This window comes from Phascolarctos cinereus, unplaced genomic scaffold, assembly GCF_003287225.1.
Source record: "Phascolarctos cinereus isolate Bilbo 61053 unplaced genomic scaffold, phaCin_HiC Scaffold_3;HRSCAF=262, whole genome shotgun sequence".
Taxonomy (NCBI): Eukaryota; Metazoa; Chordata; class Mammalia; order Diprotodontia; family Phascolarctidae; genus Phascolarctos; species Phascolarctos cinereus.
Window position 1 is genome coordinate 52,394,850 of NW_027555736.1, and position 22,382 is coordinate 52,417,231.

Here is a 22,382-nt window from a genome sequence, read left to right on the forward strand (position 1 = left end):
CTACTCCAGGCTTGGTGCTTTATCCACTGCACCACCTAGAGACCTAGCAGCTAGTTTGGAAGACTATGGATTTTGGGGAACTTGAAGACATCAACTTATAACATATATATCTTATTTGTACATAATTAACATGTTGTCTCTCATATTAGAGAATGTTTGAAATGAACTGTTTTGAAACTCTCAAACATTCCTTGTCCTGGAGGATAGAGACTGTCTTTTGCTCTTCCCAGCTCTTAGCACTGTAGGTGCTTAATAAATGCTTATGGATTGACTGATAATGAATTCTAGGAGAAAAGATGAGATAGGGATGTGGAAAGAGAGCTAAAACAGGCAAACTGTGCGTATTTCAAAATTTTGTCAAGGGCTAGCCCCAGGTCCAGGATGAGGGGAGGATAATCTCTTCCTCCTCCTTAGACCAGAGGTCAGACTTTTTCAAATAGATACCTTACAGATGAATTTCTGTAAGACAGCCCATTCATGTAGTGGGACCTAGTTATAATACTACATTTGAACCTTGTAAACAAAAATCTTTCATCACTAGCAAAAATGCCACATTTTATATGATCAGACAAATTATTTCTTCCTTACTAATCACACTGGTCTCAGACACAGCTCCTTGGATATGAGTAATGATGAGAAGCCAGCTTTCTATAGCAATATCACCATACTAGCTAATGATGCTTCCATTGCAAGCTGAACATTTTAGGTTTAACCAATGGCATTTTCTTTCTTGCATTCTTTTTTAATTAACTGTAATTCAAGCTTCTTAATTAATTTTAATTTGTTAAAAAATTCCTTTCTGCTTTGGGTTTTAGCACATTAGTTTAGCTCTGAGTCAAATGAGAAGCTTCTCCAACACAGGACCTTCCAAGAAGGTCTTGGTCATTTGGATAGAACTATCATGTGACACCAAATATGAAACTGATTGGGAGGCCACCATGCAGCAAACTCCACATAGCATCCTTTCAATTCACGCTAGTCCACATGCTAGTAAGTTTGGAGAGCCATCTGGATATTCAATGGACATGTCCAAAAGTCATAGGAAAGAACAAGATTAAAGTTACTTACCCGAGTCTTCACTATCATAGCATGTCCTACTGTATGACTGGGGCTCCATCTGAGGGGGCAAATCCTGGGTAGATACTGGGGTACCTCGGGGGTCAGCATAAAGTAACAGCAAAGGCTGATAATGTCCCTTGATGCATTTGGTTACCACATCTTTCCATTTGGGCCCAATCTGAAGCAGAAACAATCAGAAAAGTAAGAATTTACTCTTTACCTCTGTAGTTCAAAGTACTTAAGGAATCAAAGCATGTTCAAGCTGGAAGAGATCTGAGAAATTATTGTCTCTAACCTCATTTTACAGATGAAGAAACTGAGGCCCAACGAAGAGACGGGCTTGCTCAAGATAGGCCTTAAAACTGGTCTTCAGAATTCGAGACTAGTACTCATAGAATCACAAAATGAGAGCTGGAAAGGACCTCAGAGCCCATCTACTCCAACAGATAACAAAACTGAGGTCCAAAGAAGAGACAAGATGGGGTATGTGACAGGCAAATCTAACCATTATATGCCCTCAGATTCTGATAAAACAGCTCAGGACCCTGACCCTGAGCCAGAGGAAAAACAGAGCACCCACATACCCTTGGCCCTGCTTTCAGCCTGGGAGGCCCTTCAAGTCAGAGGATTTTAGGAGCTAGGATTTGAAAACTAACTGTGTGATCCTTAGCAAATTACTTAATGTCTTTGTGCCTCACTTATAAATTACGGATAATATCTTATGAGTTTGCTGTGAGGCTCAAATGAAATAATGCATGTAAACTGCTTTTCAAACCATAAAGTACAAAACATATGTCAGGTGTTATTATGGTAATATTCCACACAAAGCACTGGATTTTCCTACCTCTTTTACATGTGCATCATCAAAATACATCCATTTGCGGATCTTTGTTTGGAAAAAAAAAGTAGAATAATGTTTGCCATAATAACAGATCATTCCCACTAAATACAATTCAGACTGCTTGGCTCGGTCATCTGTCACTCTGAAAAACAGCTGCAGAAAAGCAAGAGAAAGGAAGAGCCATTAAATATACATAGCACTCTCAAAGTATAAAACTACTAACTCTTCCCTCTCTTGGTCAATAAGATTATTTTGATAACTACAATGGGAATATGGGAAACAGAGAGGGTTCTCCATTAGAAATGAGCCTGAAAAAGTAAAAAGTAGAGAAAGGGGAAAAGAGAAGTAGAAAACAAGGTGGGTGAAGATGAGAAGAAAGGAAGTAGAAGGGGTATGGCCAACAAGAATTTGAGAAGAGATCCTCCAAAAAAAGGAGGTTTCTCTTCTAGAGTCCATCACTTACTTATATGAGAACAGGATGTAGGAAACCAGGAAATGAACAAATAACCTAGCAATACTGCCTATTTCTTTTCAAGTCAATACTTCCCCAGTCTCTAAGGTTACTTATTAGCTGCCCACAATTAATGAGCTTTCAACTGACAGCATGGCAGTGTAAGACAGTTCCCAAGTAACTCTGGTCTGTCGATCCAGTCAACATTTATTAAGCACTTCAGTGACCAGCACTGTGCTAGGTATTCTTGGGGACATAAAGCTATAAGAAATTTAGTCCTTATGATCTAGTTGGGAAGATAAGACAAAAACAGAAACCTTAAGTAAAAGTCAAATATAGGACAAACAATAATTACTTTGGAAATTTTGAGAAGGTAAATGATATTGTTGGCTGAGATAATCAGGGAGAACCTAACCTGTGGGAGAGGACCTAGAACATAATCCTAGACATTTATTATCAAAATGGCCTACTAGGGGCAGCTAGGTGGCGCAGTGGATAGAGCACTGGCCCTGGAGTCAGGAGGCCCCGAGTTCAAATCTGGCCTCAGACATATAACACTCACTAGCTGTGTGACTCTGGGCGAGTCACTTAACTCCACTGCCTAACAAAAAACAAACAAAACAGAAAAACAAAAAAAAAACCACCCCACAAAATGGCCTACTAAAGTACGCAATAACCTCCTGATCCCTTCAGTCACATGATGCCTGGGAGTAGCAGTGGCCCTCTACAACACCAGCGCTCCTTCCAGTCTTGCCCTCCCCCCCAGCTCTTATCTAGGGAAGTAGTCCTTAGAAAAATTCAAACTGCACCTGCTTCCCCAGATGCTACGGCCCATGCCTCCTCAGGAGCCACAGTTACTGAAGACATGGAAAAGAAAATTCTCACCCATAGAGGCCTTGGTTCTGTTAAATGGTCTAACATTAGAGACAGGTTTTATCAATGTAAATAACACTAAAGAAGAAGCATTAGTATCTGCTTTGATGTTGTACCCCAAGCACCACTGAGCCTCACCATCTGACTCAGCTGAAACCCCCTATAGGTATCGTCTCCTCCTTGAGAGCAGAATTCTATTTATATCCCCAGTGTTGTACACATAGTAAGTTCTTAATAAATGTTTTTTCAACAATCCATCCAATCCTTATTCTTCTCCTTAACTGGCAGAGAATCTAAGTTGTATTCATAGCTTAGCTGTATTCAACTTGGTTGGCACAGTCCTGTGCTGATAAAGTACTGTTTCTAAAGTCTTTCTCCCATATACTTTCCTGAATATCACCATCGAGAGATTGCTGATCACTTCTACTTGCTCCCATCCTCCTCCTCAACTGGCACTAGCTTCATACCCATTCTGCTCTTCCCTGTCTTCCTACATTACGACTCCAATAAAGTTCATTGATCCTCTTTGGTCCTTTCTCCAGATTAAGTCCCACAGCTGGAAAAGCACAGTATTGAGCATGTGACAGATCCTCAATTTTAAAAAAATCAATTAAGCAACAAGTATTTATTAGCCAGGCTATAGATATTCTACGTGTTTCCTATCCTGTAAGGTCTACCTTAGTCTACTTTTTCAACAAAGGCTTTCCCGCCAATTATTCACATGGACTTTTCCTCATTTAATATATAGGTAACTCTCTTGAATATAGGAACTGTTACACACAATATGCTGCAAAAGTCTGTGGGCAAAGATAGTCTCTCTTCTATGGTCAACATACACTGCCATAGAACAATACCAGGCCCATGGGATTTCGGATCAACGTTCAAGGGAAATGAGACTCACATCACCCAGTTTGAGGCAAGTACCCAGGCTGTGGATGACGTCCTCTGCCAGGTCTGAATGGTCCGAGTCCCACACAAGCCCAATGGTAATAATTTGCGGGGCATTCATCAGCACACGGCGAATCCGGATCTTCTCTCCGCAATTACTCTGAAACATGTGGACACGTTCACTGTTGTCAGAGTCCAACAACTTTTAATAAATTGTGTCCTGCCGTCTGCCCCTGTGCCCCCTACACCCATTTCACCCTCACTCACTGGGCAGTTCCGAAGATCACCCATGGTACTGGCTTTTTGCAGTAGTTCACCAAACATGCCTGGAGAAGGTTTCTCTCGCCTCTCCAACATACAAATTGCCTGGTTGCTTAAGTATGATAAATGAAAAGGAGATGAGGGCATAAATTTCCAAAGTTAATACAAAACAGTTACCACAAATGCCTTAACTCACATATTCTGCTTCCTTCTCATAGCTATATCAAATCTCCACAGATCAGACAAAGGAGATGAAAACACCTTTACCTCTATGACCTCCCTAAGATCTAAAGATTCATAGAATTCCTATTCTTTCTACCACTTCACACAACAGAAATAGGTCCTTGGAAAGAAGAGAGGGGAAAGGAAAAAAAGGTAGACTGAAAGCTATTTTAAATATTTATTGAATAATCCCCACACTTGATAATACCCATAGGTACTCAGCAACTGCCTCAGTAAAAAGGACTCCAATTATCTAGACCACCATAAATGAAAGCCCCAAAGTCTCAATGAGGTGAAACCTCTAGGACTCACCAAAGGGAAGTGGTAGATATGTAATGTACCATCTGGATAAAGGGCAGTGGGTCAGAGGTGGCACCACAGCTAGTACATACACACTAAGGCAGAAAGAAAAACAAACGAGCTACAGTCATCAGATGTCCTTAGCATGTCACTCCTCCCATATGACACTCCATAATCTGGGCCAAAGACAGTACCTCACCTGTTCAAACAAAGTCATTGCAAACTTCTGGTGAGAGATACAATGAGCAGCAGTGCAAATGTCCTCTTTGGTTTCATCTGCAATGTGGAAGTGAATCCTCATCAGAAGGTTCTCCTACCATGTAAGGAACAAAAAAGGAAAATTGGCACAGATCATTAGCTAACCAGCTCATACAAAAGAATGCTAAAAATGGGACCTTGGGAAGTGACAGGAATATCTCCTATTCCTACTGATCCTCTCAATTTTTCTTCTGACAGCTGAAATATATCACTTATAGAACCCTAAGATCTTGGAGCTAGAAGAAACCTTAGAGATCTCTAGTTATTTTACTACATGAGGAAAAGAAAGGATTTTCTGTCACCATTCAAAACCAATAGGTCTGCCTGTTTTTCATGTGCTTAAAAATTTAATGAAGTCAAGAAATAATTCTGAAAGTCACCTTACTACCTATTAATGTAGGCAATGTGGTTGTCTGAAGTAGATCATATTTATGCCAGAGGCCCACTTCCAAGTGAAACATTCACTTCTCTGGCAAAATATCTCTTACTCACCCTAAGGAGGACCCTGGCTCCTCTGAGGATTATAGCTATAGCTTTAGACTATGGCAAAAGTAGACAACATAGAGCATGAAGAAGTTAATATGTCTGGGCCAACATGCACTGTAACACTGGAAGAAATTTGCTCTGAACTACTGAAGAGACTCCTAGTTTTAACAGTTAAGGTGAGGACACAATTATTTCCAAAGAGAAGGGGCTTAGTTACCATAGTAAAGGCTTCATATTTCCCCCGAGTAAGAAAGGGAAAGGGAAATACTCACAAAACATTCAGCAGCATCATCCATAATACCCAGCTGGAAGCGCTGCTCATCCTGAAAAGTCTTAGCCAAAGCACTGCGGAGTGTGTCAGAAGGAAGGACTTTCTCACTGCTACACTGAAACTGATTGAAGATTCCCTGTGAGGAAGGAGTTAGAAGGTAGAAAAAGCACAAAGTTCTTATTAAATCTCTACATAAGTGCTATCTGCCAAGTGCTTTACAAAACCAATAGCTACCAAAGTAAAATTTGCTGATACATTTAGCAGAATAAAAAGCCAGAGCCAACCACTGAAAGATCAGGGGACTAACTTAGCACATAAAAGAGTCTCATTCTTCCAGATGCAGGTGATGCCATCCAGCACAACTTTAAGACACTGGGGCTCAGTGTTAAGTGACTTGTATGAGGGTCATACACCTGGCACGTATCTGAGAGGAGGTTTTAAGCCAGGTCTTCCTGATTCCAATCCCAGCATTCTGTTAGTTACACCATCCTATCTCTCTGCACTTGTAGCTGGATATTCAAAGACAACACAGTCTCTGCCCTGAATAAGCTTATATTCCATTGGGTAGGGAGTAAAATATATTTATAAGCAATAAAAGGTAATCTCTCGGGGTAAAGAACACTAGTACACTACTAACAACAACTGGGGTATCAGGAAAGGCCACCAAAGATATACATAGAATTCGACTAGTACGCAGATTTTTTTTTTTTTGGCTTTTTGGTGAGGCAATTGGGGTTAAGTGACTTGCCCAGGGTCACACAGCTAGTAAGTGTTATTTGTCTGAGGCTGCATTTGAACTCAGGTCCTCCTGACTCCAGGGCCAGTGCCCTATCCACTGCGCCACCTAGCTGCCCCTTAGTAAGCAGATTTTGACTCAACAAAGAAAATCTTAGCAAATAATGCTGTCTAGAAATGAAAGGGAAGGAATCGAGACACAGTGAGTTCCCTATTACTGAGCATCTTTTCAAGTAGATTACCACCAGTTGGGGAATGCTGTAGAGATTTATACTTTAAAGGAGGGAGGGAATCAGATGACCCTTAAAGTCCCCTCTAAAATTCTATTATCGTATGATTTTTCCAAGGTCACATATCTAATGAGCGGCCATGATAGGCCTAGAACCTAGGGCTCCTCATTTTTAGTACAGTGTCCTTTCCACTATAATTCATTCTGATTAGCATCCTTAACAACTGCAATGTCTTCCAATACAGTTTCCACATATAGGTCACTTTGTAACCAGTCCTTATTTCCCCACAAATGACTCCAGATAAGTAAATGTACTACAATTCGGTGTTATTTAATAGGCTTCAGGGCCTAGGAGAGAAATCCTAGAGCAATCATTCCAACCTCCCATTAGGGGTAAACTTTCCTCCATAGCTTCTCCAAATACTATTCAATATTTTTAGACAGTATCCTATTTTGCCAGGAGGCTCCCATCCTTACAACCATCCTTATAACCTAACCACCACTCAAATAAAGAGTAAGCTCTTCCAAAACATAGCTTCTTTCTCTTGGAACCATGGTGTCCCCAGCCCATACCAGAATAGGCCCAGTCATTTTCCCTCAGAGGGCAATTTTGTATTTTATCAGTTGCTTAGAGAATCTTTTGATACAAATTATCTTCTGATACATTTGGAACTATGATGAGTGAGGAAGAAAGGTAGAAATAAATAACAGTGGCTTCAAACTGCCCAACAGCAAAAAGATTTGTATAGCTTGCTTTGGGGAACTCATCACACCATGGCTAAAACTAGCAATCTCTGTTCCATACCAAAGAGGGGTCACTTCTACTTGGTTGTCAATGAAGAAGATATTCCTAAGTAATAATAATTCATTAGTAATGATAATAATAATTCCTAAGTAATAAGAAGATATTCCTAAGTGCAGAATGGACTAATTTTACAACACATTAAAAAAGAGAGAGAAAAAGACATGCAACATAAATGACAGTAAAAATAAATCCAATTGTCTGAAAACCTCTATACCTTTTCTTATCATTCCTACTATAACCATAGCCAATATCCTTTGAAGACATAGGTAATCTGTAAACCTCATTTCATCCTATAGTGTTAACATGTAAGAGTGCAGAAAGCCAGGGTGGATCTTTATGGAAACCTGATACACCAAAGGCTTTTATACTCAGCTGAGCAAAGACCATGATTCAAAAACTTCTGCCCTGTGGGACCTCTCTAAAATCTTCCCAGCTCTACTTCTCTCATCAAGGACAAAAGATGGGAAGGTTTTGTAACCAATTACCCAGAGAAGAAAAGAGAAAGTCTGGGCTCTACCTGAACTGGCAATTCTGTAAATGTACCCTGACAGATATGACGCTAATGTTCAGAGATGTAATCATCTCCACCCCTGCACTATTTTTCTTGCCTCTAATTACAGGCAGCTTCTCCCTACATACTGAGACTCTGAATTGTCTCTGTCTGTCTTCTTTGTTTTCTCAGTTTAATTATTGTTATTGGTCTTCTATTGTCAGGAATTGAGCTGGTATGTTCAAGATGAAGCTGCCTAAGCCTGCCCAGAATGCCACTGGTGGAGACACAGATCTAAAAGAGGCTGTCACACAAAGCCCTTCTGTTAAGACAGCACACTGACCCCCTGTGTGCCATGCTCCAATTGAGCACAGGTTCTGGAACTGGCCTCCACCCATTCCCTTTTTCACCCTCCTCCCACCTTTCCCAGAGGGAGAGCTTGTTCGTACCAAAGAAAGCCAAGAACATTTAGTTCAGCAGTAAGAACAGGTGGCAGCTCCAATAAGGAACAAAAACTGGGATTCTTCCAAATTGCTGAACTCCAAAGCAGAGAACAAGAAAGGGCATGAGCAGGAGGCATATCTCCCTGAAAAGTTCTCAGAAGGGAGGAGCCAGACAAGCAAGAGGAAACTCATCTCCGAGGGTCATCTCCACTCCCCTAAACAGAGGAAAGCTGAGGAAGCTTCCTTTTCATTCTTGGCCCAGTGTAGCTTATTACAAACTATTTTTTTTGGTCTGGGTGCAATTTTCTTGGGCTGAGAGCAAAAGAAACAAGATTTTAATGACTAGAAGCAGGTGCTTCATTAGCAGTCTTTCTTTGACTGGGTAGCAAACAATTCTGCCTACATAAGGGCTTAATTACTTGGATTATCAAAAACAATATAAATAAGATAGAGACTGCAAAGAGTACCAGCACAAATATCTATGTGTTCTGATATCTACAAATGTAGCTGTTGCTCAAATTTAATTAAAGTATAGGAAGGTGAGAAAGAGGAAGAGAACAGGCATTTATTAATCCCTTGCTATGTGCCAGGAACTGTGCTAAGTGCTGTACAATTATCATCTCTTTTGATTCTCACAACAACCCTGAAAGGTTGGTGCTATTATTATCTCCATTTCTCAGATGAGGAAACTGAGGCAAACAGAAGTTAAGTGACTTGCCCAGGATCACGTGGCTAGTAAGTGTCTCATGTTGGATTTGAACTTAGGGTTTCCACACTCCAGGATCAGTGCTCTATCTATTGCATCATCTAGCTACTTATACTCCCAGCCTGAATTTGGGGAAGATGAAAAACAGCTCATTACTTTCTCCATTATACTTCCCTTATCTTGCAACTAAAAATATATTTATTTATTTATATTATTTTATATTACATGATTCTGTATATTATATATTATATTATTTATTTATATTTATAGTTGGATTTTAGCAATGTACTTGGGCAAAGGTCTCGGACAAGACTGAATGATGCTGACTGAATGCTGGTGTAGCTAGATGGGTTCAGAACCGGCTGACTGATGGGATCCAAAATGTGTTGATTAACAGATCAAAGACAACCTCTGTTGTTAAGAGGTCTTTGATAGAACGTTCCTAAGTTCTTTCCTTGACCCTCTTCTGGCCACCATTTTTAATACAGAAATGCACGCAGATGCAAAAGTAGCTTGTAATGAGCTACACTGGACCACACCAAATGGAAGATGAGGAATTCTTCTTTAATTTATAGATGTTCATGAACCTAAGATGGGTAATATGTTGTGTGAATGAAGCGGGGCTCAGAACGATCTTGATAGGCTGGAGCGGTAAGTTCAAACTGGCAAATGAGATTAATAGGGATGAATGTAAAGTCCTGGATTTGGGTCCCAAAGATCAATTGCAGAAGTACAGAAGGACTATAAAAGAGAGATGATGTGCCTAGAAATCATCATTTGTGGGGAAAAAGACTTAGGAATTATGGCAGAACATAAGCTCTATACGAGTCAACAATGTAGCATCTCAGCCAAAAAGCTAATGCTTTCTTAGGCTATGTTACTAGAAGTTCCCTGTTCAAAACAAAGAAGAGACAGTCCAACACACACACACACACACACACACACACACACACACACACACACACACACACACACACACACACACACACACACACACACACACACACACACACACACACACGGTTCCTCCCCCTCTCCCCCTCCCCCTCCTGCTCAGACCACATATAAAAACTATTTCTAGGCAGCCCAGTTAGCTGAAGTGCAACCACAGGACAGTGACTTGGATGGTTACATGACTCAAAACCAGATTATACAAGATCAGTGGAAAGAACTTGGGACGATTAGCACAGAAAAGAGAAGAATTTTGGCCAGATTGGGGGTGGGGGAGGTAGGATGGATCATAGTAGTCTTCACATATCTGAAGGGCTTTCTTATGAATACACAATTGCGTGGGGGGGGCAACTGGGGTTAAGTGACTTGCCTCAGGTCATACTGCTAGTGTCAAGTGTCTGAGGCTGGATTTGAACTCAGGTCCTCCTGATTCCAGGGCCAGTGCTCTATCCACTGTGCCACCTAGCTGCCCCACAAAGTGCTTTCTTATGGAACAAGCATTTGACTACTTCTGTTTGGTCCTGGAAGGTAAAGCTAGGACCAACAGGTAGAAGTTACAGGGGTATAATTTCAGCTTTACATACATATGGAAAAGGTTTCTAACAATTAGATTGGTTTCAGATGAGACAAACATCTATCCAAAACAAGGACAGCTTTTGATTCGAAGCTGGATACAGCAGACAGAATTCATCATTTGGTACAGTGGAATGAAGTCTAGATTTGGAGGTATGGGGCCTGGCTTTGATCCTGCCTCTGCCACTTACTACCTAATACAAGACTGGGCAAGTCACCTAGTTTACCTCTGTGGGTCTCAGTTTTTTCCCATGTAAAATTATAGAATTGGACAGGATGACTGCTGAGGTTCTCCCCAACTCTTAAATTTTATAATTTCTCTATGCTCTATAAGCTCTCCAAGTAGGAAAAGTAGAAGCAGGGAGAGGCAGTCACTAAATTTGGTGCTTCGTGACAGGTACCTCAGTCAGCCGCTTTGTTTGTCCCTCTAGACAGACTTCACTTTGGGCATATCTCCTTAATAATTTATCGCACAAATATTATGTACTTTAAGCTTTCCCAGTCACTCAACTCTTCAGACTTCTCTTCTTCAAGCCTAATCGAACAATTTTTAATTCATCTACCTCTCCTCTTAATCTGTGCTTTCTAAACTTTTCGCCATTTAAGCCCTTCTTCTAACTCCTTATCATTTTCATCTTTGAAAACATGGAGACTAAAGCTGATGTCATCTTTCTCAGAAATTCAGTCCTGTAAGAAGGAGAAAAGGCTGTAAGTCAACACTCTGGTATGGGGGATACTAGTGAAAAAGAAGGGTTAAATTTGAGATAAATGATAGAATAGCCCCCATGTTTAGCATTTATAAAGCCCTTTCACAAACTGTCTCCAGCCTTCCTTTCCAGGCTTATCACATCTTACTTTTCTTCATCTAGCAGACTTTCCAACCAAACTGTTCTACCTACTGTTCCCATACATGACATCCCATTTCCCATATCTGTGTCTTTATAGAGGGAGATACTACCTTGCTTAGAACCTCTCCTCAACTCCAGCTCTTACAATCCACAGATTCCTCTGAGGGTCGATTCAACTATTTCCTCCTACATAAGGTTTTTTCTAACCCCTCACAGTTGTTATCATCCTCAGAATTACTTTGCATAAATTGACAGATCCATATCATATCTATAGATCTACCTCTATATACTGTACACGCACACATTGACAGTAGTATTTCCTCGCTTCTATACCTTCTCTCTATAAAATGGAACCTACTTTGCCACTGTCCATAACCTATTAATTTATTCAACAAACATTTATTAAGCACTGTGTTCAAAGCACTATGTTGGCTGCTGAAAGAAATACTTGGATGGAGCTCTAATTTCACGGGTTGTAGTATTCTTTCCACTAATGTGAAATGCAACTCCTTTATGCCTTTTCATCTTATGAAATCCTTATCCATCCCCGTTAATCCTCCATTGAGGCTTCATGAGCTAGAGACCATGTTGGTGGTTATTTTACTATCTCAGAGTTCTACCACAGCATCTGGCCTATCTACCTACTGTTTCTCATTATCACTACATGGCCAGTCTACATCCTTTAATGGTCATTTGTTGTTTAGTCATTCAGTCATCTCCAATTCTTTGTGACCCTGTGTATGCCAACACTGTCCATGGGGTTTTCTTGGAAAAGATACTGGAATGGTTTGCCATTTCCTTCTACAATAGATTAAGGCAAACAGGTTAGGTGATTTGCCCAGAGTCACACAGCTAATAAGTGGCTGAGGCCAAATTTGAACTCGGGTCTTCCTGACTCCAGGCCCAGAGCTCTATTCACTGAGCCATCTAGCTACCCCATTTAATGGTCATACAAATTCTCCATGACATCTTATAGATCAGGTCTCAAGCACAAGGTATTATTGGTAAAATGCTGCAACCTACTTAAGCCCAAAGACATCAGAGTCAAGGGTTATTCTGAGGCTTAAATGAGAAAATATATGTAAAATACTTTGCAAACATTAAAGCACTATGTAATCATCAATATCCTGAATATTACTACCATCATGCATCATTCCAACGTCCTTTAAGTTACCTGTAATTTTGATTACATGATTATGGTATCACTACCACAATGGTATCAAGAGATAGTGCTAAAGAGACAGGCTTTTAGGGTAGCCACCAGTTTGGGATCATTGAACGCACTACAGCTGAGAACAACCAAGGCAGACAAGCTGAGGAGCTGAAAGGAACCCAGGCTATACCTAAAGCAGAATATAGTACCAAGACCAGGAAATCATTGATAGAGTGCCAGACCTGGCCTCAGGAAGACTTGAGTTCAAATCTAGTCTCAGACACTTACTAGCTGTGTGACTCTGAGCAAGTCACTTAACCTCTGCCTGTCTGTTTCCTCATCTGGGGATAATAATAGCATCTACCTCCTAAGGCTGTTAGGAGGATAAAATGAGATAATACTTGTAAAGCACTCTTATAAACCTTAAAAGTGCTGTATAAATGGAAGCTATTATTGTTAACATTATTATAGCAAGGTCTAAGGAAGTATTAGTAAAAGGTGACGTTTAGAATTCAGCCTACCACAGTTTGGGACCAAAGTGACAGATGTACCAAACAAGGTATCTGGGTTGGCTATATCCAGAAGGCCAGGCAAGGCAGGGCCCAGCCTTTTGTCTGTTTTGGGCCTTTCAGAGGACAAACTCCCTGCTAGCCAGCCGCCACCCTCCATTTTTGCATGACAATGGAATAGAAGCAGAGTCTCTCCATCCCCACCTCAAAGAGACTTCTGTTCTGTGGGGTATCATTGGCAGAAGTCATCTACCAGCTCCAGGCCATAAGGGTGATGGGCAAGCTCCCAGGGCCTTTCTTCTGCCATTTATCTTTCCCAACTCAATCCCATGTCTTTGTAAAGACAAGTTTTTATCAGTTAGTCAACAAGTTATCTATTAGGTACTCATGTGCCAGGCACTATACTAAGGACTGGTGATATAAAGAAAGGCAAAAACAGTTTCTGACTTCAAGGAGCTCATATTCTAATAATGAAAGACAATATGTAAAAAAAAAAATTAGATGCCTTCAAGATATATATAGAATAGACGGAAGGTGATCTGAGAGGAGAAGGTCCTGATAACTGGGGGCAGGGATAGGGGTGGGGAGGGGTGGAATGACCAGGAAAGAACTCTTGCAGAAGCTGAGATTTGAGCTGTACTGTGTCTTAGAGGAAGCCAGGGAAGCCTGTGAGTAGAGACAAGGAGGTAAGATATGTCCTAATTATTTTGATTTTTATCTTGTACACACCTGTTTCCTCTATATACTATATCTTGTATGTACTTAGACACATTGCAACTGTGATCCTGAGCAAGTGACAGAAACTTTCTTAGGGGCATTTTCTTCTGTAGAATGGTGGTAAGAATAACACCTACCTCAAAGGGTTACTGTGAGTGTCAAATTAAAGAATGTGGGAAAATACTTTGCAAACCTTAACTGCTATAAAAATGTTGACTGTTATCATCATCGTCATTATTACTGTACATATCCTGTAAGTATCTATTTCTTTCTCCTTTTTTTTTTACAAGGCAATTGGGGTTAAGTGACTTGCCCAGGGTCACACAGCTAGCAATTGTCAAGTATCTGGTCTGAGGCTGGATTTGAACTCAAGTCCTCCTGACTCCAGGGCTGGTGCTCTATCCACTACGCCACCTAGCTGCCCCTTATCTATTTTTTTATATATTGTTTCCTCCATTAGTATGATGGCAGAGACTGTTTTTCTTTCTACTCGCAGCCCTTAACACAGAGCCTTTCAAAAAGTAATACTGTTCAACTAATGCATCGCTGGTGGAGTTGTGAAATGATCCAAACATTTTGGAGAACAATTTGGAACTATGCCCAAAGGGCTATAAAAATGTGCATACCCTTTGAACCCAGCAACAGCACTTCTAGGACTATATCCCAAAGAGATCATACAAATGGGAAAAGGACTCACATATACAAAAATATTCATAGCAGCTCTTTCTGTGGTGGCAAAGAATTGGAAATTGAGAGGATGCCCATCAATTGGAGAATGGCTGAGCAAATTGTGGTACATGAATGTAATGGAATACTATTGTGCTACAAGAAATGATGAACAGGCTGACCTCAGAAAAACCTAGAAAGACTTGTACAGTTTGATGCTGAGTGAAGTGAGCAGAACCAAGAGAACATTGTACATGATAACAGCCACGTTGTGCAATGACTAATATTGATACACTTAACCCTTCTCAGCAATACAAGGATCTAAGACATCTCCAGAGGCCTCGTGATGGAAAATGCTGTCCACATCCAAAGAAAGAACGACGGAAGTTGAATCGCTCTTTTTTTCTCTTCTGTTGAGTTTTGTTCCCTCTTTCTGATGGTTGCTCCTATTGGTTTTAATTTTTACTTACAACTTCACTAATGTGCAAATATGATTAATAGGAATGTAAATGTATAGCCTATATCAGATTGTGCACTGTCTTGGGGAAGGTGGTGGGGAGGAAGGGGTAGAAAAATTTTCAACTCAAAAGCATATGGAAGTGATTGTTGATAAATCAAAATAAACTAATAAATTTAAAAAAAAAGTAATACTGCTTGGTCATTTCAGTCATGTCTGATTCTTTATGACCCTATTTGGGGTTTTCTTGGCAAAGACACTGGAGTGGTTTGCTATTTCCTTCTCCAGCTCATTTTACAGATGAAGAACGGAGGCAAATGGGGTTAAATGACTTGCCCAGGATCACACAGCTAATAAGTGTCTGAGCCTGGATCTGAACTCAGGAAAAAGAGTTTTCCTAACTCCAGGCCCAGCACTCTTGTGCACTATGGGGCTACCTAGCTGCCACTCACTAAAAGATTAGAAAAAATGACTGGTTAAATGAGTTTATACTTAAAAAGACGAGCAAGTTAGTAAGTTTTCAAGGCTACAAAGAATTTTGAAGACTTCATGTTCATCTCAACAGACAACCAAGTCAGAGGAAGTAGGAAGCATTTAGGTTAGACATAAGAATAAACTTCCTGACTCTAAGGCTTGCTTAGCAATATACCAAGTTAATATGGGAAAATGCAGAATCATTTCCTGGTAATTATTAGGGTTCCTGGATAATATGGAAGTAAACTCATCTGGAGCTGGTATAATCTCTGAGGTTCCTTCCAATGCTACTGATCTATACAGATGAAACATTTAATTATTACTAAATGACAATGAATAACTTTTTATACTATTTTAAAACTATATTATTTCTTATTACTTCTCTCCCTTGCTTGCTCAAGGTAGCAAAGCATCTTGTCTAGCAGTGGTGACATAACAAGTACTTAACAAATACTTGTTAAATGACTGAGTCCTCACATTCACATTCCTTTCCCATCAGAATAGTCTAAAAGCTTTTCAGTCACAGGCTCACATTATTAATGAACACCACTTTGTCCAAAAATGTACATTTTTCCTGCCTTTGTTACCTTAAACTGATATTCACACACACGAAATCACTAATTAGGGAGACTAGCTGAATTCAATCAATCAATGCCACATTCTTCTTTGCCTCTAACAAAAACCACTCTGTCTTACATCCTGGCACGGCAAAGCCTCCAGTACAATCCCTGGAAGGAGAACAAAATCACTGTGGCATACCAAGTACAGAGGACGGATTTCCTCCTCTGAACCGAGATAAATAAATAAGCGAACACCAAAGTCAAGTCATGCACTACGGCAGAGAAAACAGCAGATTTTCAAGATGAATAATATGTAAGAGCTCTGTGCTACAGGCATGCAACAATAAAGGTTAAGAAGAAATATAGAAATAAACCTCATGTAGCAAACTGGGGATTGTGGACAGCAACCGAGTAAGGTAAAGACCTCTTCTAGCTGTCAATTCACAGATCTCAGGTATGGGGGTCCAAAGGAAGCAAAAATACACATGAATACTGAAATAAACTATGTGAAGAAAACCAAAAATGAATAACCTATTAAGTGTGCTTTAAACAAGGGAAACTTGTTTCACATCTCTTGCATCTCCTTTCTTTCCACTCCCCAGCAGTACAACACTAAGTTAGTGTGCTGCTGACCTAGACTACTGCAATAGCTTACTAACTGGTGGTCTCTCCCCACTCCTGTCCTCAGTCCACCAAGCAGCCTAAGCAACGTTCCTAAAACAGAGTTACGACCACACCACTCTGCTCACAAAGCTCTAGTGGCCCCCTATTGCCTCTAGAGCCAAATACAAACTTCTCCAGTAAGCACTCAAGAAGCTTCACACTGTGGCTACACAGCCTGCCTTCCAGGCTTATTACATAACCCTCCTCTTCACTTCAGGCCAAAATAGCCTTCTTGCTGTTGCTCACACACTCAGCTAGGCTGGTCCTCAGAAGAAAGCTAGCCAGTGCATCACTGGGCCAACACTCCAAGTCTTTCAAATTTGGCAAGGCCTAGCTTTAGTGGTGCTCTTCTAAAAGAGTCCTTGAAATCCTAGGATCACCTTCATTCTGTGATAAAGCATCAGAATAGAACTTTACGGAAGAGTAAGAAGACAATGCCATCAATTCTCCAGTATCTTTTTTTAATTTTTATTTTTTTGTTACATTTTAAGTTCCAAACTGTCTCCCCACTCAACACTAGAGAAGGCCGCCATTTGACACAGATACACACACACATACACGTGTATATACATATATATGTACACACATACATATGTAAAACTATACTATGCATACTTCTATTTCTCAGTTCTTTCTCTGGAGGTGAACAGCATTTTCCTGCATAGGTCCTTTGTAGTCGATCCCATCTTCTTTAATAATTTCTCAGTAATACTCAGTAAGCATTCACTACACAAATAACTATATGCAAACTCTCAAATATACAGAATTTCAGTGTTAAAGAATTGACGCATTCAGCAGACATTTCCTGAAGACTAACACTCACAAAAAAAATCACTAATAAAGACTTGCTAAATTTAATTAACAGAATGGAATTTGAAGGTTCATTATTTCATTAATTCTATGAAAAAAAAATCCCTATGTCAAACTCAGGAGGAAGCCCTGCAAAAACAAAAGAGGCCAAGTTGAGTAGACCACTACCAAAATGTACCCTCTGGGGCAGCGAGGTGGTGCGCTGGATAGAGCTCCAGTCTTGCAGTCATGAGCGCCTGAGTTCAAATACAGTCTCAGACAGTTGATACTTCCTAGCCACTTAGCTCTGATTGTCTCACCAAAAAAGAAAAAAAAAACCCAAAAGTTACAAGGAGGCAAATTGAGGGGCAGCTAGGTGGAGCAGTGGATAGAGCACTGGCCCTGAAGTCAGGAGGACCCGAGTTCAATTGCAGCTTCAGACACTTGACACCTACTAGCTGTGTGACCCTGGCCAAGTCATTTAACCCCATTGCCTAGCAAAAAACAAAAACAAACAAACAAATAAAATGTACCTTCCACTTAAAAGTAGGAGTCAAAAGAAAAATAGGGACTGATAAACATAATTTCACTATGTAGCCAATTCCACCTATTAAAGCCATACCTTTATGAGAAAGAAATCATGGAAAAGAAAATAAGATTTCAGCTTGCAAGGAATTTTAGAAAATCTAGTAAGCAAATAAGAAAAGCTTAAGTATAGGTGCATGTGTATGTATGTTTATCTACATCTGGCCCGAAAAGGACAAAAATATAAAATATATTTTGAAAAAATGCATATAGTACTTGTCCGTTCATTCAATGATTATAATATTGTGTTTACTGCATTCCAAGAAATATATTATGTACTATGGGGGAAACAAAAAAAATAAGGTACCTCTTCCCAAGAGACCAATAATACAACATAGGGTTTTGTTTTGTTTTTTTTAAACACATAGGAGTAGGCATTATAATCAGGAGCACTAGTATGGAAAAGCTTGATAAGGTGAATTAGTGTTAAGCACTATTTAGAAGTGGAAGAGGTCTGTGGTTTGGCAGAAGAGTGCGGATATTCCAGGCAAGGGGAATGACATTTGTATTGTTTAAGACATAGGCAAGGTATGTGCACAGAATAAGTATGTTAGCTTGGCTAAAATGGAAAGTATAAATGAAGGTATATCACATGGTCAGGGAATGAAAAGTGGGGAGAGGGAAAAAAGAAGGGAGAGGGAAACTGGTACTGGCTTCTAAGAGGCAACACAGAGAATGTGTACAAGCTCACCAGCCTTTCCCAGTAGAGCTAAGTTGTTTGTTCAACATGACCCTTCCATTCAGGGATTTCTCCAGTCTTTAAATGTCCCTAACAAGGTTCTTTTATTATTTTTCATGGTAAGGCCCACACTTCCCTCTGGTAAGAAAAAGTTGATGTAGTTGGTATTTTGCTAGAATCCAGTAATTCTCTGTATAAACCAGCCCTAATGGCATCTGTCCACAAAGCTGAAGGCACTCAACTAGATGAAACTTAGGGCTTTACTCATTTGTTGTTTTGGCTTGACTTGTATGGGGAAGCATGATCCAGAGCTATACAATCTATTAGTGACTTAATTCTACCAGTTTCATGCAGAACTGTCCAATTAATCCATTATTTCTACTCTAATTTGTGCCATGATTAATTAATTTTTAAGGTCATAAGGATTTATAAACAAAGGAGAGAGGGAAAATTATATTTCTGGAACAAGAGGTAATAAAGCAAGATATTTAAATGAAATGTCTCTAAGGAATGCTCCCAGAAGATACTTAGCAGCTCTGACTTCACACTTATAAACTCAGAGTGTCAGCTGCCATGATTTCCAGACACAGCTCTACAGAAATCTGGCATCTGCAACCTTCATTTGAACCTAAAGTATGAACACTTGTGGGTGTAGAGAGAGATGGACTTGGAATCACTTGCAATTTTTAAAAAAAAGTCAAGACAGTAGGGAAATTCTTCTAGTTTCCTTGCATCCTCAAGACGTTCCCAGGTGTCTTGTGCAGTTTTTTTGGCCAGGATATAACAATTCTTTGTCCAAAATGGAAAACATTAACTACAGTGACACAAACTACTTCCATCCAGATGCACCAGTAACTTATTTCAAATGCAAGCTTTATGAAATTGAAAAGGGCTTCTGGCAAACTCATTTCAGAATCCAGGAAGTCTTATCCAACCACAACCACTCCACCTTGCAGCTGCATGAATAGAGCCCAGGGAAGCTACCAGGCTAAAATGGGCTGATGACCCACGTGGAAAACAACCACTTCCTCTTTTCAGTGCCTCCTTCTCTGCCATCACTCCAAAGCTTTGGGAACTGCTTCAGTAACTTCTCATTTGGGAAGCTCCCTAACTTTCACAGCATTGGAGTCCTTTTCCCTAGGATTAAGCTCTCTGAGGTCTGTTCCCTTCCTCCGGTTTGTTATTCCCCGCCCCTCCAAAATCTAAATAAATAACTAGGTTTCTTAGAATTCAGAAATTAATGTCAAATTTAGAGTCAAGTAATAAATACATAGAGGACAACAACAGTACTTAAAATTTAACGTCTATGATAGTGAAAAAACACCAATCATCAGTACTAGCAACTCCTAGTAGGAACAGAAAATAGAGCAAAACTCTGCTTTAGCAAAAACTCATCAGTTGTGTCTCATTATAAGATACTTAAAGGTTCTAATATTAGTAAAAAGAAAATATCTAACTAGTCAAACAACAAATTCAGTATTCCAACTGAAGAGACCCCAACAATGCACCAAAGTTTGGACAGACTCAAAAGGGGCTCAGAAAACTCAACTATTGAAACCAAGGTTTAACAATCTGGGAGCAGCTAATGGTAGAGTTAGTTGGAACAGCTCTCAAATTAACCAGACTGCTGATTAAAATATTAGGAATGTGCTGCTGGTGAAATGGAACAGGAGCAATTCAAACACTTACTTTGAGAGCACAAAAGATGCAAGAGTCTCCCATGCACTTGTGTGTAGTGAGTTGTCTAAAGCTGCGACGGAAGATGTCCAAGTGCCATAGAACCTGATAAAAGTGGAAAAGCATTTCATCATTCTGCACAAAAACTGTGACTTAATACTCTATTCTATGAAGAATAAAATCAACATATATCATAATGGAGAAGCCACTTTGGGGAGGAGGGAAAAGCAGAAGGTAGTGCATCAGACAAACATCAAAAGAGACAGGAAAGTTAGCAAGAAGGGCACATATGTGGCAAAAGGGCAACAATATCATGTTTAAAAGGAAAAACATGAGAAGCATACATGGGCATGACAGTCTAAAAAGTAAATGTAGGGAAGGAAATTTGGGCTGTGAAGGTTCACTATGCTAAAAGGTGCAGTAAATACAAACAATTTTTAAAAGTTATCTCATGAGCTCAATATGATGGGCTACATTTGGAACAGAGTATAGAACACTACCATTCAGAATCTAATATAGAGTGAGTTTTGTATTAGGACTACCAATTTTTGTTTTCTTGCCTTTTAGAAAACTCTATGGCTACAGAAAGTAAAGAGACTTAAGAGGTCATACTATTTTTTAAAAATTTTTTTAGGCAATTGGGGTTAAGTGACTTGCCCAGGGTCACACAGCTAGTAAGTGTCCAGTGTTTGGTCTGAGGCCGGATTTGAACTCAGGTCCTCCTGACTTCAGGGCCGGTGCTCTATCCACTGCACCACCTAACTTCCCTGGTCATATTATTTTCTAAACAATGTAGAAAACAGGGGTTGAAATCCCTAAAGAGCAACATCTCAGAAGCCTTCACCTATGTATAGTGTGTGTTGCAACATCAAACAGTACTAAAAGGCAGAAAGGATTCTTGAGCTTTCAAAGACTTCTATAGTTTCTCTTATGGCAACTGTTCAGAGGACACAAGTTCTTTGAAACCTGAAATGCTGAAATATACCAAAGCCAATGACACTTCACAATGGGATTTAATATACTACTTTTCATATCATAAATCAAAAATAACAAACCATACAAATGATAAATTTCAATCTGTAAAATTTTAACTGTTTTTTGACATTTTAAAAATTGGAACTGAGATTTCAATGGTGTAAAAAAAAAAAACTCCAAGTGAGGAAACTCCTTTTACTAAGAGACCTCTACCTCCTCTGCAGTGTCTAGTTTGAGAGCTGCCTGGGTCCCTGAGAAGGGAAGGGATGTGTCCAGGGCAAATCACAGAACAGAATGTTCTGGGGCAGTACTAGACCTCAGAGTCTCGATTCTAAAGACAGCTCTCAGTCTAACACACAACACACCACAGAGGTCAGTTAGGAGAGATTCCTGCCCCAATTCTTCAGTGTATTCTTCTTTAAGAATAAAGCATATAGCCCTGCCATCTTTATAAACTGCAAAATATTGTTATTCTTAGGACAGGAAGTCACAAATATCACTTTATCTGAGACGTAGGGAGAATGTACAGAGGTTAAATTAATTACTTAAATAGGCCTATGGCCAAGAAATAAAGGTAAGTACAAAAACTTGCTTCAAGTGATCATACTGCCTGCTTTAATGCTTATACCATACGTGGTCAGATACTCAAAAAGATACATTCGGACATTGTCAAATCTCATCTGAAATGGAGCTAACGGGACTTTTCCATCTGTCAAAAAGCATACATTAAGTCTTTACTCTGACAGGCACTGTGCTAAATGGTAGGGATACAAAGGCAAAAGAGTGTC

General features: G+C 39.8%; 1 protein-coding gene across 10 annotated transcripts in view; it reads right to left on the bottom strand.

Annotated features, from left to right (window-relative positions):
• USP54 (ubiquitin specific peptidase 54) overlaps positions 1 to 22,382 on the bottom strand; it is a 122,748-nt gene that overhangs the window by 31,167 nt on the left and 69,199 nt on the right. For all 10 annotated transcript variants that reach the window (XM_078150844.1, XM_021006076.2, XM_021006070.2 and 7 more), the window contains 8 exons: positions 20,632 to 20,724; positions 5,912 to 6,046; positions 5,095 to 5,208; positions 4,908 to 4,990; positions 4,380 to 4,485; positions 4,126 to 4,272; positions 1,904 to 2,053; positions 1,069 to 1,237 (listed from right to left, as the gene is read on the bottom strand). In XM_078150844.1, the coding sequence (XP_078006970.1) occupies positions 1,069 to 1,237; positions 1,904 to 2,053; positions 4,126 to 4,272; positions 4,380 to 4,485; positions 4,908 to 4,990; positions 5,095 to 5,208; positions 5,912 to 6,046; positions 20,632 to 20,724 (997 nt within the window). The remainder of the gene's footprint in view (positions 1 to 1,068; positions 1,238 to 1,903; positions 2,054 to 4,125; positions 4,273 to 4,379; positions 4,486 to 4,907; positions 4,991 to 5,094; positions 5,209 to 5,911; positions 6,047 to 20,631; positions 20,725 to 22,382) is intronic.